The sequence below is a fragment of the Oncorhynchus tshawytscha genome, linkage group LG16 (genome assembly GCF_018296145.1).
Source record: "Oncorhynchus tshawytscha isolate Ot180627B linkage group LG16, Otsh_v2.0, whole genome shotgun sequence".
Lineage (NCBI taxonomy): Eukaryota > Metazoa > Chordata > Actinopteri > Salmoniformes > Salmonidae > Oncorhynchus > Oncorhynchus tshawytscha.
The window spans coordinates 38,026,491-38,044,553 of record NC_056444.1 but is presented as its reverse complement, the minus strand read 5'-3'; the positions used below and the strand labels follow the sequence as shown (position 1 = coordinate 38,044,553).

General features: G+C 40.6%; 1 protein-coding gene across 1 annotated transcript; it reads right to left on the bottom strand.

The window, feature by feature from the left end:
- Nucleotides 1–1,515: 1,515 nt before the first annotated feature.
- LOC112215624 (repressor of RNA polymerase III transcription MAF1 homolog) lies at nt 1,516–17,062 on the bottom strand. Its single transcript, XM_024374800.2, has 8 exons — nt 16,482–17,062; nt 15,268–15,356; nt 5,023–5,151; nt 4,543–4,705; nt 3,937–4,058; nt 3,562–3,681; nt 3,018–3,110; nt 1,516–2,849 (listed from the first exon to the last, which is right to left on the bottom strand). The coding sequence occupies exons 2-8, from the start codon at nt 15,348–15,350 to the stop codon at nt 2,825–2,827; spliced, it is 735 nt and encodes a 244-aa protein (XP_024230568.1). The 5' UTR covers nt 15,351–15,356; nt 16,482–17,062; the 3' UTR covers nt 1,516–2,824.
- Between the last annotated feature and the right edge of the window lie 1,001 nt (nt 17,063–18,063).

The following is an 18,063-nucleotide window of genomic DNA, read 5'->3' as shown; positions in this document are numbered from 1 at the left end:
ATCTTTCATTGTGTTGATCTGTCATGAGTTACTTGTTCCCTTAGCGGCTGCGTTAGCTTCACTAGGTGGAAGTAAGGTGGACGCGTACGCAGGGAGGAAGGAGCAGCATCTTGGAGGAGCAATCTTCAACTGTGTTGATTGTGTAGTGAGCTATGTGTGCCCCTAGCGGCTGCATTGGCTTCACTCAGGTCACACGGAGTAAGGAGGACGTGTGCAGCACAGTAGGTTGGTGGCACCTTAATTGGGGAGAACAGGCTCGTGGTAAGGACTGAAGCGGTATTAGTGAATGGTATCAAATACATCAAACGTTTTGGTTTCCAGGTGTTTGATGCCATTCCATTTGCTCCATTTTGGCCATTATTATGAGCCGTCCTCCCCTCCCCTCCCGTGGTGTGCAGGGAGGAAGCGGGAGGCAGGTAGGGAGGAAGGAGGAGCATGCAGGGATTTCTATATTAGGTAAAAAGTTTGTATAACCTCTCTCTATCCATCCATTCTCGCCCCTTCAACCCCTCTTTATCCATTCTTGTACTTTTACTTTTCATTCAATTATCTTTTCATTTGTGTTCCTAGACTCCTTTTGTTTCTGTAGCTGTGCTGTTATAGTGCAGAAGTTTTGGTTATTGGCTTAATGAGATATTAACCCCACTGCATGTTTCTCTTTTCTGCTTCATCCCCACTGCACAAGGGGTTCTGAGCCCCTCTATCTAGCTGTAGCATCCATCTGTCTGAAGTCAACCTCTAGCTGCCTGGTTTGGTGTTCCCTAGCCATAGTTCCACTTCTGGACTTTCCTGCACTGGTCCTTTTCTCCCCTGCTCATACCTCTAGTCTCCAAGATGAAGATGACTGCCATTTACAATGTAAGAACATTAAAATGTTAAATCAGTCCTGATAAGCAGGGGCGTATCTTTCACTGGGGACGGGAGGGACAAGTCACCCCCAAATTCTGAAATAGCATTTTTGTCCTCCCCAGTTTTATCATTGGAATGTGATACAAAACAGGGCAATGGTGTGCTTTAGGACCATGCAGACTCCTACAAGTGGTCGTGTAGGCTGTTTGGAGTTTTTATCCGACTGGATAAAAAAATAAAACATGTTTCCCCCACTTCTAAAACCAAAGTTGCGCCCCTGGTGATAAGTATAGCTTGTGCTATTCCAATTATTTATTGAAGGTTTAACATTGTTATATGAGGTCTATGTTCTCAGCCTTTTACCTAATTGAATTAAGGAAGACAGATTGAGCAGGACCAAGTTTATAGCCCCTTCCATGTTTCTTTGCATTACTCAAAAATGTCAATAGGAACACTTTTAGTTATTAAAAAGGTTGTAGTGTGAGGTGTAACATAACACGTTCCTCTTGTAGGAAACATGGTTAACTATACCTTACACTGCTGTATCACATTGTAGTCATTACTGTTCAAAACATCTTCATTTTGGTCCTCTTCTTCCTTGTGAGTGGGATGTGTTGTGTTGGGTGAGCTGCCCGTGTCCACTCTCTATGACAACACAGAGGACACTCTGGTTCAAACACAACTTTATTAACATATGCTGTATAATCAAAACAGGTCCTGAACGGAGGTCATCATGGGAGGTTCACAAGCCTTACACAGGGAACACAGAGATAAAAGGGTCTTTCTTTCTAAAAAATACTGTAAAACACTTTAATAACATTACTGGAACTATCGCTGATGCCTTTGCTGCCTGTGTTTAGTACATTCACTTGACTTTACATCAAAGCCTTTGTAATGTTTGAGCATAAAATAAATGGATGATTGTAGCAGAGGAAAATGGGTAGAAGTTTTACAATAGGTTAGCCTAAATCATAAGGGAATCAGAAAAATCACACATTGAGGAACATGGTTACTGATGGGCAGAACAATGTGACAGAGGCGCTCATGAAAGTGATCTTGTATAAGCTGCAAGTCTGATGTCATATTTCTTTCCTTGGCAGAGTCATCTCCATCTCCCATCTACACATGTCATGTTCAGTAATAAGACAACATAAGATATTACAATGTTTCCATTACAAAAGCAGCATTCGTTTAAAAACTTGGGAGCTATAAAAGTTTTCAGTTCTCACATTAACACCACTGTCAAGCATAAAAGCCACACAAAGGAAGCAGTCACAAATGGAAATCAGCTGGATAGACAGTCAATTGAATTAGCTGTCGTTGTCCCATCCTCTACCCAGTGTGGGATTGGAGAAGTTTGATGTAATAAGCCCCTCCCTTTCCATGGCTCTCACTGATGCTGGTGTTGCACTGTGGACTTCTATCTCCACTTACACAGCCGTTTCTGTGACATCATCTGCTGCGATTTTTAATAAAAGAGAATGTTTGCTTGTCAGGGTTAGCTGTCCATGGTCTCTCTTGACCATAAATATCCAAGACAGATCCAATAAGTATTGGGAGGGTTTCTTTAAGAGCGCAGCATCCAAGCAGCGGCTGGATTCAGGTGACGAGGATGTGGTTTGAGAGGCATAGGAAGGTCCTTCCATCAAATTATCAGGCACAGAGTCAGTGCTTAGCTCAGTGACAACAGAAGATAGAGGAAGCACAATAGACAGGAGACCTAGATCCCAGTTACCCTGGGCATTTTGAAAACGTCCTTCACGGTATGGGTCGGATCGAGCTGATGTGAAAGGCGTGAAACATGCACTTGTCAATGGGGGGGTGTATTTCCTCTACATGAGCAAATGGCTTCCTGGGTCAGGCTGTACAGAACATCGAGACAAAGAAAAAAAACAAGGATAGATGAGGAAAAAAGAAACAGGATAGATGAAGGGGGAGGAGGTTGTGTAGGCGTAGAAGTTTGGCATGGGTGTGCCTAGACACAAAGAGCTCTGGGGAACCTGCCGACAGGACAGAACAAGGCAGTGTCAATCATGGCTCTATTTAGACACAAATCCAAAATGTAACCCCCATGCACAGACAAAGTATATATATGTAAGACTGAGGCCCATCAGTGCACTAGAAGAGTATAAGCAGGTAGTAACATTACTATAGTAACATGATCCCACCTGTCCTCAGTGAATCCATCCATCTCCTCTTCATCATCCAGCTCCATGTCCAACTCGTTGTCCAGACAACCGCAGCCATACCCACTCAAGACACTGTGGAAATAAAGCAGAAAAACCATGCCTCATTAATCAATCATACAGGTACATGCATGTGGTTGCTCTGGTTGACAGATTGTTTGTGGAGTTTTTGGAGTTGACCTGGTAGTCCCCTTTCCTGGCCTTTTGTCCTCCTGGTAATGGATAACAGTCACACACACACACACACACATCATGAGATCAGACAGGCTTTGGGTTGTGAACAAGCTGCCTCGGCACGTCAAGCCCAATCAACTCCTGCTGCTGTGCTGGTTTGGTGTGAGCAATTCATACCAGCAACATGGGACAGATTTATCCAATTTTAGAACATACACAGTGGACCATAGAAAGTCATCCACAGGCCAGAAACGGCTTTGGACTGGCTGTATAGAACTAACAAACTCATATGTGTATCGTCACAGACTGCATTGATAATGGAGTCCGACTGAAGCCCGCTGTGGCTGCTCACCTGACGGAGCGACAGGTGAAGAATACAATCCTCTTCAGCTTCTTGTTGTAGAAGAAGTAGTTGAAGGACCAGAGGCTGCCTTCCTCCCCAAAGGGGTCTGAGTCCAGGTCAGGGTTGTAGCTGAGGACAAATAAGGACATTATAAATATACTACATATACCGGCAACAAACACAACAAGCAGCATATACATTTACGCTCACATGTTAGTCATTTAGCAGACGCTCTTATCCAGAACGACTTACAGTAGTGAATGCATGCATTTATTTTTTTTATGTTACTGGTCCACCGTGATAATCGAATACACAAGCCTGACGTTGCAAGCGCCATGCTCTACCAACTGAGCCACGCGGGACCACCATATCTCCCACGCACACCTGTAAATGTCACAATCCTGCAGGCAAATTTCCTGGTCGATGGAGTTCCACAGCTCAGGCCCCAGGGAGTTGAACTCCACCCCAACTGATGAGTACAGGCTGCTGCTCACTGCATTCGCCACCTGGAGGAGACACGGCACACCAACGTTAGGACCACTTATTCTCCTCACAGATGTGTGGAGCTGTCAAACTCAAATCCTGTGGAGGGCCGAGTGTCTGCACTTGATTGATCATTTAAGGTTATTGTGATAAATCAGGTTGTAATTAAGGTGATTGCTTCGCCACCTGGTGGTTTAGGTCGTCATTAGACACAAAACTAAATAAAACAAAACCAGCAGACATGGTCCTCCAGGAATTGAGTTTGACACCTCTATCTTACAGCCTGTGATATTCCATAAGCCCCTTGTAGAAAACTCACTACGTTCCCCTTATGTGTATGGCTTGGTTACAATGTGCTTCCGGGACTTGCATGGGATGATTCAACGTATCTGTATATGAGTATCTGGGCAATTCTGAAATTAGGCATGAATGACCGCCCAATTAGATTGGTTTTAAGTCATTCTAAAGTGGTGTAATCATGAGAGGAGCAGAGGCGGTGCTACTGACCCAGTTGAGGCTGGGCTCACGGCTAAACTCGTGGGCCCGGGCTGCGCTGAAGTCATAGTCGGGCCTGAACGACTCGTTGAGCGTGGTGATGAGGTAGAACAAGGTCTTCCTGCAACACTTGTCACTCAGAGGGTTTTCGGCGTCCTCACTGCTCTTCCCCAGTCTGCACAAAACAAGTGAGATGAGTAGAGAGAGAGAGTTCAGTAATTTGGTTGGGAAGTTACAATTAATTATCTAGGGCACAGACATATTTTTCACCTAGTCGGCTCAGGGATTTGAACCAGTGACCTTATGGTTACTAGACCAATGCTCTTAACCGCTGCCACCCCCTTAGTGTGCCACATAAGAGACTAATACTGTGACACAACACCAGTATCAATGCATTAGTGCAAAACATTCTGCAATGGAAAACAGGTAGTCCCTCCGTTTCATTCCTAGTGTGATGTAAACATTGATAAGGGGTGTGGCTGTGGTACTTACTGGGGTGGGCTGGTGGCGCTGGACTGGGGGGGCGAGAGGGCCTCTAGGACATGTGGCTCCCCCTCCTGGCAAAATTGCTTAAACATGTGCTTGTCATCACCAGCCATCTTGCAGGAGTAGCTCTCAATCCTATAGAGACAGATAAAAATCCCAGAGTTAACTTTTGTCAAGTGGACGATCCATTTAGCTACTGACTAAGGAGGACATGGGTATTGTATCAAACTAGTCATGTCCCGTATTCAATACTCAGGGGTCATGCTAATGCAGGATTTCACATTTTTTTACTCATAAAATGAAGGATAAAACAGAAACAATATCTTGCTGCGTTTTGAAAATGCAGATCTAAAATGGACAAATTTTGACCTTCAGTTGCAATTCTCCACTCGGTGAAATATCTTTGCTTTCGCCACTGGATCACCAGACAGCGCTCTGACTGTTGTGAAGGCTACTTTTCTCTGATGCTTTCCTCCAGCTGTGTAGTTCTCCGGTAGCAAGTTAAAAATGCAAGACTAACATCAAGCAAAACATTAGGAAATGTATCTAGCTACAGCTGAAGTCAGAAGTTTACATACACTTAGGTTGGAGTCATTAAAAATAGTTTTTCAACCACTCCACAAATTTCTTGTTAACAATTATAGTTTTGGCATGTCGGTTAGGACATCTACTTTGTGCTTAACACAAGTAATTTTTTACAGACAGATTATTTCACTTATAATTCACTGTATCACAATTTCAGTGGGTCAGAAGTTGACTGTGCCTTTAAACAGCTTGGAGAATTCCAGAAAATGATGTCATGGCTTTAGAAGCTTCTGATAGGCAATTGGGGGTGTAACTGTGGATGTATTTCAAGACCTAAGTGATTTTCTTTGTAATGTTTATTTTTTGTCCTAGTAAAGTTTTTTTTTTGCAGACTAAAACCTCCCTGTCTCTGTGTCAATCTCTGCACGCTCAACCCAACGGTTTACCACACCGTTTAAAAATCATCAATAGCCTCATCCCTGAGCCGTTTCATTCCTGTCCTACAGCTCAGTTCAGAAGGACGACTGTATCTTTTAGGTTTCTGGGTGGTTTAATACATAAGGCGGGGATCGACATTAACGCTAGTCCTCCTGTCTGGGACAAGTAACATTTCTAAAAATAAATTCAGACAAGAAGAATATACTGTAGATTTAAGTAGTCCGAATGGAAAAGTAGAAATGTAAAACACGGAAATCACAATATCGAACAATTACTCCGATCAGAATTTAATCAGAGAGGCACTGGAATAATATTAAAATCTGTTTCATGTAGCTTACATGATTTAAAAAAAAAATACATGTCAAAGTGAAGGTGATATGCATATTGGCTACAGCCTCATGTCCAAACCGATGCTGACATGACAAGAGGCGCCAGGAAAATGTAGCCAAACTTTAATGAGAGTTTGAATTACATAAATATAGGTGAAACACCAGTCATGTTTGACCAACATAATGAAGGATAATTAACAGCAGATCAAACGGTCACAAAGACCAGAGAGAGAAGGACAGTGCCTGTTGTGCACCGCAACATCACCTACCTTGAATCTGAGCGGAGGCGGTCAACATTTGAAAACTATTTAACCATAAAACGTAATTGTTTAAAACCTGGACATTGTATGTAATTTTATGAAGTATGTCTTGTTTCAAAGTAGCCTAGCCAAAATACGACCACTGAAATGAAGGAATTATTTTATAAACACTTAATATGCCATTAAAAAACAGCATTTCTCATGTTCTATTGGATTTCAAATCAACGTAATTTAATTGTCCTACAGCCAAACGCATAATACGAGTCATATTAGTAACCCATGCTAGTTGATGATCTCCCCTTTCTTAATTTCTAATGGATACTTTCATCTCTGTCACATGAAACCACTTGCGCGTGAGGTGCGCTTTTGAGAAAGGTGTTTTCCCTGCTAATTGCATTTTGGAACATTCGCATGTAGCCAACAGCCATGTGCGCATTGTTGAGCATATAATATGAAGAAATAAAACTTCAACATTTTAAGCTAAACGGTCTGACCTGTTGCATCAGCCTCAATGCTTTAAAAAAAGGTTTTTATACAAGTGACTTGTGCTATTGGACAAGTAAAAGAAAAGGACAAGTGGCAAAAAAAAGTTACGTCAAGCCATGCATAACGCACAGCATAATTAACTAGACCATGCTTAAAGATATATTCAATGTCTGATTTGTTATTGTTAACCATCTACAAATCACTGTCTTTTTTTTTTACCAGGCCTTCGAAAAGCTCCCTGGTCTTTGTAGTCGAATCAGTGCTTGAAATGCAATACTTGGCTGAGGGGAGAGAGGAAGGGTTAGTAATTTTAAAAAGAATGTCAACCCCTATAACTTCACACAGAGTGAGTCCATGTAACTTTGTGATTTGTTTAGCAACATTTTACTCCTGAACTAATTTAGGCTTGCATAAACAAAGAGGCTGAATATTAGTTATTAAATGTTTTATCATTAAAAAAAGGTCACTCCCCCCACACTTTGACATAATATTTTGTGCATTGTTGACAAACAATGACAATTACATCTATTTTAATCCCACTTTGTAACACAATAAAATGTGAAGAAAATCCAAGAGGTCTAAATACTTTTGCAAGGCACTGTACGTCTCGTGTTCTGTATTTATTGCTTTGAACAAGTATCTGTGTCTGTGTCTCTGTTTCACTGTGTTCTATTTGAGGGGTATGGGTGGAATGCAGACGGAGTGGAGCAGAGTCCAGTCGTGTGTTTATTTTCCCCTCACCCCCAGTTATGTAAGAGCAGGGGTTGTGCAACCCAAAATCTGGCTCAGAGACACACTGTGGCAGTCTTATTATAGGAAGGAGCAAAGGTCACGGGGGTGGTGACGTGACTGGCCTACTTTTCATTAACAGACAAATTTAAAAAATACTGAACAAACAGGGACTTCCTCAAATTCATGTGCGAGTGTGTGCTCCATTTATCATTAGTAATGGGTCCAGTTGAACTTTGCTGAGTATTGGCAGACTTGGGCTCTTTATTAGGGTGGAAAGAAGCAGCCTCATTGGGTCACATGGTGCCAGCACGGCTCTTGCTGCCATTGTTGCCCATTCTAATTCAGTAAGCAGCAGTCTAAACACCAGCACTTGGTAGCTGTTTCAGTGCCTAGCTGTGTGTGTATGTGTCTCTATGCAAATAACTGCGTATAAATAGATAGTCATTGATCACGTGACACCATTCATTCCTATGTGTAGACTCAATAGCGCATTTGAAGCAAAAAACATTTGTTAAGATGGCGTCCAATGGATACATAAAATTTGCAGTTTCAGCTACTTCAGGAAGTGACGTTGCAAGCTAGCTCAGGGCTGTGCCCTCTCACTGAGTATCTCAAGCTGAATGCTGACTGGTGTACTGACGGCTGCAATTAGCAATTAAAATTATCCTTATAACTTCTTCTATGTGCGATATTTAAATAAATTGTTTAAAGAACATACATTTTGCGTAATAGAAGCAAATATTGGTACAATGATTGTCTTCCACAAAAATGACATATATACAGTTGAAGTCGGATGTTTACATACACGTAATTTTTTCCAACAATTATTTCACTTATAATTCACTGTATCACAATTCCAGTGGGTCAGAGGTTTACATACACTAAGTTTATTGTGCCTTTAAACAGCTTGGAAAATTCCAGAAAATGATGTCACGGCTTTAGAAGCTTCTGATAGACTAATTGACATCATTTGAGTCAATTGGAGGTGTACCTGTGGATGTATTTCAAGGCCTACCTTTAAACTCAGTGCCTCTTCGCTTGACATCATGGGAAAATCAAAAGAAATCAGCCAAGACCTCAGAAGAAAAATTGTAGACCTCCACAAGTCTGGTTCATCCTTGGGAAAATTTTCCAAATGCCTGAAGGTACCACGTTATACTGCTCAGGAAGGAGACGTGTTCTGTCTCCTAGAGATGAACGTACATTGGTGCGAAAAGTGCAAATCAATTGCAGAACAACAGCAAAGGACCTTGTGAAGATGCTGGAGGAAACAGATTACAAAAGTATCTATATCCACAGTAAAACAAGTCCTATATAGACATAACCTGAAAGGCCGCTCAGCAAGGAAGAAGCCACTGCTCCAAAACCGCCATAAAAAAAGCCAGAATACGGTTTGAAACTGCACATGGGGACAAAGATAGTACTTTTTTCCCCCATCTGGTCTGACAAAACAAAAATAGAACGGTTTCACCATGTATTGTGAATCGATTGATGAGGAAAATGTTTCATTTAAACCATTTTAGAATAAGCCTGTAACTTTACCATGTGAAAAAAGTAAAGGGGTCTGAATACTTTCCAAATGCACTGTAGAGTATATAAAAAAATGTAATTGCATAAGTATTCAGCTCCCTGAGTCCATACATGTTAGAAACACCTTTGGCAGCAATCATTACGGGTAAGTCTTCTTGGGTAAGTCTCTAAGAGCTTTGCACACCTGGATTGTGTAATAGTTGCCTATTATTCTTTTTAAAATTCTTCAAGCTCTGTCAAGATGTTGGGGATCATGGCTAGAGATAAATGTTCAAGTCCTAACATAATATTTCAAGCAGATTTAAGTCAAAACTGTAACATGGCCACTTAGGAACATTCACCGTCTTCTTGGTAAGCAAAGAATTTGGAACTTATAACCTCTATAGCCAGTTTCATGTCTCAAAAGTGAGTGAGAAGAAAATGCCCGGGATAGTATATGGTCTGCCTTTTGTTGCCTGTTGTGTATTATATTGTGATTGTCTTGTTTATATAAGACATTGATTGTTGTCTATATTAGGGGTACGTGAGACAAGGGAGATTTACAGTGCATTCAGAAAGTATTCAGACCCCTTCCCTTTTTTCCACATTTTGCTACGTTACAGCTTATTCTAAAATGGATGAAATAGATGTTTTCATCATCAATGTACACACAATACCCAATAACGACAAAGCAAAAAAACAAAAACAACAGAAATACCTTATTTACATAAGTATTCAGATCCTTTGCTATGAGACTCAAAATTGAGCTCAGGTAAGAAGTTTTAGGTTGTAGTTATTATAGGAATTATAGGACTATTTCCCTCTATACCATTTGTATTTCATTAACCTTTGACTATTGGATGTTCTTATAGGCACTTCAGTATTGCAAGTGTAACAGTATAGCTTCCATCCCTCTCCTCGCTCCTCCCTGGGCTCGAACCAGCAACACAACAGCCACCATCAAAGCAGCGTTACCCATGCAGAGCAAGGGGAATAACTAGAAGGCTCAGAGCGAGTGACGTTTGAAATGCTATTAGCGCGCGCTAACTAGCTAGCAATTTCACTTCGGTTACACCCACCTCATCTCAGGAGTTGATAGGCTTTAAGTCATAAACAGCGCAATGCTTGACGCACAACGATGAGCTGCTGGCAAAACGCACTAAAGTGCTGTTTGAATGAATGTTTACGCGCCTGCTTCTGCCTACCTTGTATGCTCAGTCAGATTATATGAAACACAGGACACACTAGATAATATCTAGTAAAATCATCAACCATGTGTAGTTAACTAGTGGTTATGATTGATTGTTTTTTATAAGATAAGTTTAATGCTAGCTAGCAACTTACCTTGGCTTACTGCATTCACGTAACAGGCAGTCTCCTTGTGGAGTGCAACCAGAGAGAGGCAGGTCGTGATTGTGTTGGACTAGTTAACTATAAGGTTGCAAGATTGGATCCCCCGAGCTGACAAGATAAAAATCTGTCGTTCTGCCCCTGAACAGGGCAGTTAACCCACCGTTCCTAGGCCGTCATTGAAAATAAGAATGTGACTTACCTAGTAAAATAAAAGGTATTAATTTTATTTTTATATCAATAAATACAACAACAAAAAAAAAAAAAATCGGCAAATCGGCGCCCAAAAATACAGACTTCCGACTGTTATGAAAGCCTGAAATCGGCCCTAATTAATCGGCCATTCCGATTAATCGGTCGATCTCTAGTCTAAGCTATACCTCTAGTCTAAGCTAATGTGAAGAAGAAAAAACAAATCGGAGGCTACGCATTTTTAGATAATTGAAGTAAAAAAAAGTAAAAAAAACATTGAAATAAAATAGTTTAACAACCCTGTTTAAGCTTTTAAATGATATCCAACTCAACCGTTTATATTTTCTAGTGATGAAGACATAGATTTCTCATGGTACGGTGGAGTATGCAAAATGGGTCAACTTTGAGCACCTCTATCCCCTGAATGTTTTTGCATTCAAGTCCAAAAATAACTTTCTGACTACTTCTTCCATGGGCAAACATGCATTGAAAGTTGTCTAAATCAAAAGGGATGCTGTCAAAAAGTTATTGAATTCATACAGATTTAACCCTATAATAGGGGATCTTGTTTTTTCTGAAAACAATGCTGCAGTTCAGCATTCGGCCTTGAACGTTGTGGTTTCAATGAGACGGGTCAGTCGTTCTCCCCTGGTTTACGCTCCATACCACTCCCCATTACACAGTCTACAAATAGCCACAAAGCCCTGTAAGAGTACACCCTGTCCTGCATCAGACTGCCCCTATTGATCATAGCCAGGACAGGGGTCATCACCACCATTACTGTATCCACTGGTCTCATAACCTAGAGTCCATTATGCAACATCCCTGTTCCTACTGTTACCTCAAAGCCTGAAGGGCTTCCTACTAAGAAGGATCAATGAGTTAGCCTGCTAACTTGCCTGAATATTCTAGAAATAACTTCTTTAAAAATATATATTTTTTAAAGATAAGTAGACCATGGCCATTTCAGGCTTAACTCAACAATCAAAAACACAAAGACGTTCAGCTTTCTTCATGAACCAGAATGTAAATAGTTATTTCTGGTTGTTTATCAAAGTTGGTGGGCTAACTCATTGAGTTCCTAGTATACCCCTCTGCTGCAGTTCAGTTAATCTAACCCCCTGTCGCCTAACACAAAACACTCATCCATCACCCTATTTGCGGGATCAAGACTTTTTGCAAGAGAGATTACGCCTATTTAGCTAAACGTTCCACATTACGAGTAATCGCTACAGGGATTGAATAGGGCAACATTTCTATGGCAATTCTACTGCATAACACGATATTGACTCATCTGGTCTTGCTCAGGTATTTAAATCACGTAGCCTACACCACTTATCTTAGCACAGACACATGTCATGAGGCGACACACCCCTTTCAGGTTTTATGACATCAATCTCTGACAGAGGTGTCTATCATTGTGGTTTTGGTTTGGTAGAAAAACAGATTGGTAGGTTGTGTGTGCCTTCAGAAGGTATTCAGACCCCTTGACTTTTACCACATTTTGTTACATAACAGCCTTTACCTAAAAATGATTTTTCTGCATCCTGTTTCCATTGATAATCCTTGAGATGTTTCTACAGCTCTGTCAGAATGACAATCAGGTTCTTGGTCACGTCCCTGAACAAGGCGCTTCTCCACTGATTGCTCAGTTTGATCAGGAGGCCAGCTCTAGGAATAGTCTTCGTGGTTCCAAACTTCTTCCATTTAAGAATGATGGAGGCCACTCTGTTCTTGGGGACCTTCAAAGCTGCAGAAATGTTTTGGTACCCTTCCCCAGATCTGTGCCCTCGACACAATCCTGTCTCTGAGCTCTATTGAAAATTCCTGTGACCTCATGGCTTGGTTTTTGCTCCGACATACACGGTCAACTGTGGGACCTTATATAGACAGGTGTGTGCCTTTCCAAATCATGTCTAATAAATTGAATTTACCACAGGTGGACTCCAATCAAGTTGTAGAACCATCTTAAGGACTGTCAATGGAAACAGGATGCACCTGAGCTCAATTTTGAGTCTCATATTAAAGGGTCTGAATACTTAAGTAAATAAGGTATTTCTGATTGTAATATATTTGCAAAAATTTCTAAAAACCTGTTTTCGCTTTGTCATTATGGGGTATTGTGTGTAGATTGCTGAAGATTAAAAAAAAATGTTTTTATACATTTTTGAATAAGGCTGTAACGTAACAAAATGTGGAAAAAGTAAAGGGCTCTGAACACTTCCCCGAAGGGATTGTATAATATAAAGATATTAGTACCAGTCAAAAGTTTGGACACCTACTCATTCAAGGGTTTTTATTTGTATTATTTTATACATTGTGGAATAATAGTGAAGACATCAAAATGATGAAATAACACATATGGAATCATGTAGTAACCCAAAATATTGCTAAACAAATCAAAATATATTTTATATTTGAGATTGTTCAAAGTAGCCACCCTTTGTCTTGATGACAGCTTTGCACACTCTTGGCATTCTCTCAACCAGCTTCATGAGGTAGTCACCTGGAATACATTTCAATTAACAGGTGTGCCTTATTAAAAGTTAATTTGCGGAATTTCTTTTCTTCTTAATGAGTTTGAGCCAATCAGTTGTGATGTGACAAGGTAAGGGTGATATACAGAAGATAACCTTATACAAATACATATTATTGCAGGAACAGCTCATATAAGCAAAGAGAAAAGGTAGTCTATCATTACTTTAAGACATGAAAGTCAGTCAATATGTAACATTTGAAGAACTTTGAAAGTTTCTTCAAGTGCAGACGCAAAAACCACCAAGAGCTAGGATGAAACTGGCTCTCATGAGGACCGCCACAGGAAAAGAAGACCCAGAGTTACCTCTGCTGCAGAGGATCATTAGAGATACCAGCCTCAGAAATTGCAGCCCAAATAAATGCTTCACATAGTTCAAGTAACAGACACATCTCAACATCAACTGTTCAAAAGAGACTGCGTGAATCAGGCCTTCATGGTTGAATTGCTGCAAAGAAACCACTACTAAAGGAGACCAATAAGAAGAAGGGACTTGCTTGGGCCAAGAAACACGAGCAATGGACATTAGACCGGTGGAAATCTGTCCTTTGGCCTGATGAGTCCAAATTTGAGATTTTTGATTCCAACAGCCGTGTCCTTTTGAAACGTAGAGTAGGTGAACAGATGATCTCTGCATGTGTGGTTCCCACCGTGACGCATGGAGGAGGAGATGTGATAGTGTAAGAGTGCTTTGATTTATTTAGAATTCAAGGCACACTTAACCAGTATGGCTACAACAGAATTCTGCAGCGATACATTATCCTATCTGGTTTGCGCTTAGTGGGACTATCATTTGTTTTTCAACAGGACAATGACCCAATACACTTCCAGGCTGTGTAAGGGCTATTTGACCAATAAGGAGAGTGATGGAGTGCTGCATTAGATGACCTGGCCTCCACAATCACCCGACCTCAACCAAATTGAGATGGTTTCTGATGAGTTGGATCGCAGAGTGAAGGAAAAGCAGCCAACGAGTGCTCAGCATATGTGGGAACTCCTTCAAGACTGTTGGAAAAGCATACCAGGTGAAGCTGGTTGAGAGAATGCCAAGCGTGTACAAAGCTGTCATCAAGGCAAAGGGTGGCTACTTTGAAGAATCTAAAATATATTTTGATTTGTTTAACACTTTTTTTGGTTACTACATGATTCCAAGTGTTATTTCATAGTTTTGATGTCTTCACTATTATACAATGTAGAAAATAGTACAAATAAAGAAAAACCCTTGAAATGAGTAGGTGTTCTAAAACTTTTGACTGTTAGTGTATGTACTAGGATAGCGAAGTTAACTTGTGTTTTGACCCACATTGCTAATGTATCTGATAACGGAGCAGTGACAGTGTATTTTCCTGCCTTGTGACAGACACAGAACCGGAAGGGCTGGAGCTCCAGATAGATAGTTTTGATGTCTTCACTATTATTCTACAATGTAGAGCAATAGTAAAAATAAAGAAAAACCCTTGAATGAGTAGGTGTCCAAACTTTTGACTGGTATGGTTTATTTTGTTTAAGTTCAGTTGACCATCTTATTCCGACAGTTTGCTGTTTATCTCTGTGTTTACATATCAGTGCCAGTGCCCTCAGCCTTGACATATGTTGTTATTGAAGCTCCAAGAGCCCCAAAGTGTTAATCTTGCCTTTTAAAATAGAGCCTCTTAACCCCATCAGAAATACACCCCTGAGTGGAGGGGGGAGGGGGTATTTATATGTGCTATTTGCTATGTACTTGCAGTTCACACACAAGCCTCCTAATGGCCAGTACACCCTGTTAAATGTTGAACCTGTGTTAGTCATGGAACAGTATTGCAGGCTTTGCAGAACACCTTGTGCCATGTGATTAGATATGAGATCAATTGATCTACTGATACTGCTGGTCCAGTGCTGTAATGGTAAATACCTGCCCAGGATGTGAGACTCTCCCGTTTCAACACAAAGTTGAGAGCCCAGAGCTTCAAAACTGCTGTTCTCTAACAGTTTCATTGCTGCCTGTGAGAAGAAAGGGAAATGTTAAAATAGACAGTCCATCGGACATTCAATAATACTTTTTCACTGCTTCCTGAGGGGTGTATCAAATATATTTTATCCCTATGGTGTAGGTATTGATCTACTTGGTTGGCTCAGACCGGGCTGATTAAATTTTTCCCAGAAGAGTATGTTAGCAGAAAATGGTCTGAATTCCACTAGTGCTGAGCGATGAACCAAAATGGTGGTTATTTTATGATTTTTTTAAATGAATTGACTGACTTCGGATCATGTAATGGAATTCCATTTCATTTTTTTTTCTTTTTCTGTTAACTCAACTCGCAGATCACAAAAAAATACAAATATTTAATTGCTTTGTCATTATGAGTTATTGTGAGTAGATTGATGAGGAACATTTTAGAATGAGTCTGTAACGGAACAAAATGTGGAAAAAGGGAAGGGGTCTGAATACTTTCCAAATGCATATTTATTTTATTTAACCTTTATTTAACTAGGCAAGTCAGTTAAGAACAAATTCTTATTTACAATGTCGGCCTACCCCGGACGACGCTGGGCCAATTGTGCGCTGCCCAAATGGGACTCCCAATCACAGCCGGATGTAATGCAGCCTGGATTCAAACCAGGGACTGCAATGTCGCCTCTTGCACTGAGATGCAGTGCCTTAGACCACCTCACCACTCGGGAGTATGCATGATACAGTGCATTCGGAAAATATTCAGACCCCTTGAACTACAAAATAGTGATTTGTCAGACAGCAGCTCTAAACAGGTGACATGATAACTTGGAATGAAATAATAGTAAACAAAATAAAACAAACGTAATATACACAACAACTGAAATATGTCATATTTCAAAAAAATAATCGAAACCGAAATCGTGATTATTTTTTAATAATCGAAACGACTTCAAAAAGCATTAATCGCTCAGCACTAGATTCCACAGACTCATTAATCAGCATTACACATCATTGGAGACACCCCCGTATGGAGAAACATATAGAAGGTAAACAAAAACTAAAGTCCCAAAACGAGCAACCTCTTTCTTTCTTACTAGATAACGTTAATCCCCTCCCCCACTAAAAAAACCTCTGCTACTATCTAGGTAGCTAATGTACACAATCCTTCTTACCAAAGTCAAAGATAATGTCAGCACTCTTTGTGGAACTGAAACGTCTTCACCAATTTCACTCGCAATGTTTATTTGGCAATAATGCAAAACAGATCTGTTGTTGTCTGCCCAGCCAAATTAGCTAGTATGTTAGCGTAGCACTTTCGGTCCGTGATTTCAATTCGTCAGACTAAGGTTACCTACTAACGTTTAGTTCCTCAAATTCAGCAATTTAAAAATACGCTCGTTCGATATTGATTTATCGTACAACCTTTTATCGGAAAACTGCTTCTGCCGATTAAATGAGACGACATTAAATCCAAATATCCGTCTGATTTGGATTTCAGCGGCATCCCTTTTGACCAATTTAATTTGACAGAGATTAACTAGCTAACGTTAGTACGGGTTCTGTCCGATCAAGTCGCCTTTTCTAACCGACTTTGCACTTCTGTCTATTTCGTAATGTCCCTGTGCTATGTGCAGTTAGCCAGACCGATTACTTGAAAGCAAAACAACATTGACGATGAAAACCGAATAAATCCACTGTATTCGACCCGGTCCGTCTATCGTACGTTCATTAGTTATTTATTTCAGAAGACGACAGAAAATATATTGACTCATTTTCGTTTTTGGTTTCTGAATTTGAAAATCCAAAATCGACTTGTTTCTCATTTATTGTGTAAAAAACGGGACATGGAATTACAGAAAACAAATAACACATTTTATTCCATTTTTAATTTAGTGCCAATAGAACAAACTCAACAACAACTGAACAAAGTTGGCTTGCACTAGCTGGCTAGTACTGAAGTTAGCAGTCTGATGAGCTAGCCCTACCTGGCTACTGGCTATAGTCATACTTGCTATAGTCATACTAGCTAATGTAAGTAAGTTAGTCCCTCAACATGCTACAAGATGAATGCCCGGACAGAGTTACCTGCTGAAGAAAGGTGAGAATTCTCCACTACTTTTAGTTGCTAACTTAGCTAGACTTTCTGGCTGACTGATGGTGCTTATTGACTGAGTAATAATGAACTGCAGTTACTATGTGGCACTTCTACCCATCTGGCACTTTGAATAGCTAACTTAGCAATTGTTACACATGCAACAATATCAAATTAAGCTAGTCAGTGCTGATGTGTGTACTTACATCAGCCAATACAGTAAATAAAAGATGTTACTTGATTACTGATTCCATGTCGGAAAAAGGCAAAACTAATCTACGACCGTTCTGATAAAAACCTTAGGGCATTCAGCCTCAGGGGATGCCTTGCTGACCACACCCTCCTTCCTTGCTCCAGGCCTGCCCTGCCGCTTCCACCAATCCAATTGTTTCTTATGGACAGAAAATAGCAACGGCTCTGAGCTGTCCGATCAGGTCCATTGTCTACTTACTCTGATTCCTCGCTATCTCACACTCACACAGGACCTTTCACATAGTTCAGTCACTCAGCCCTATACAGTGGACGTGATGCTCTCAAGGTCCTGCACTACTGGCTCCTACAAGGGTACCCTGCTGTACCCTACTGTGCTGAAACAATATGACTCTAGAACAGTTTGAAACTATTTTAAATTGAACGCTCAACAGTGATTATTGATCTTGTGC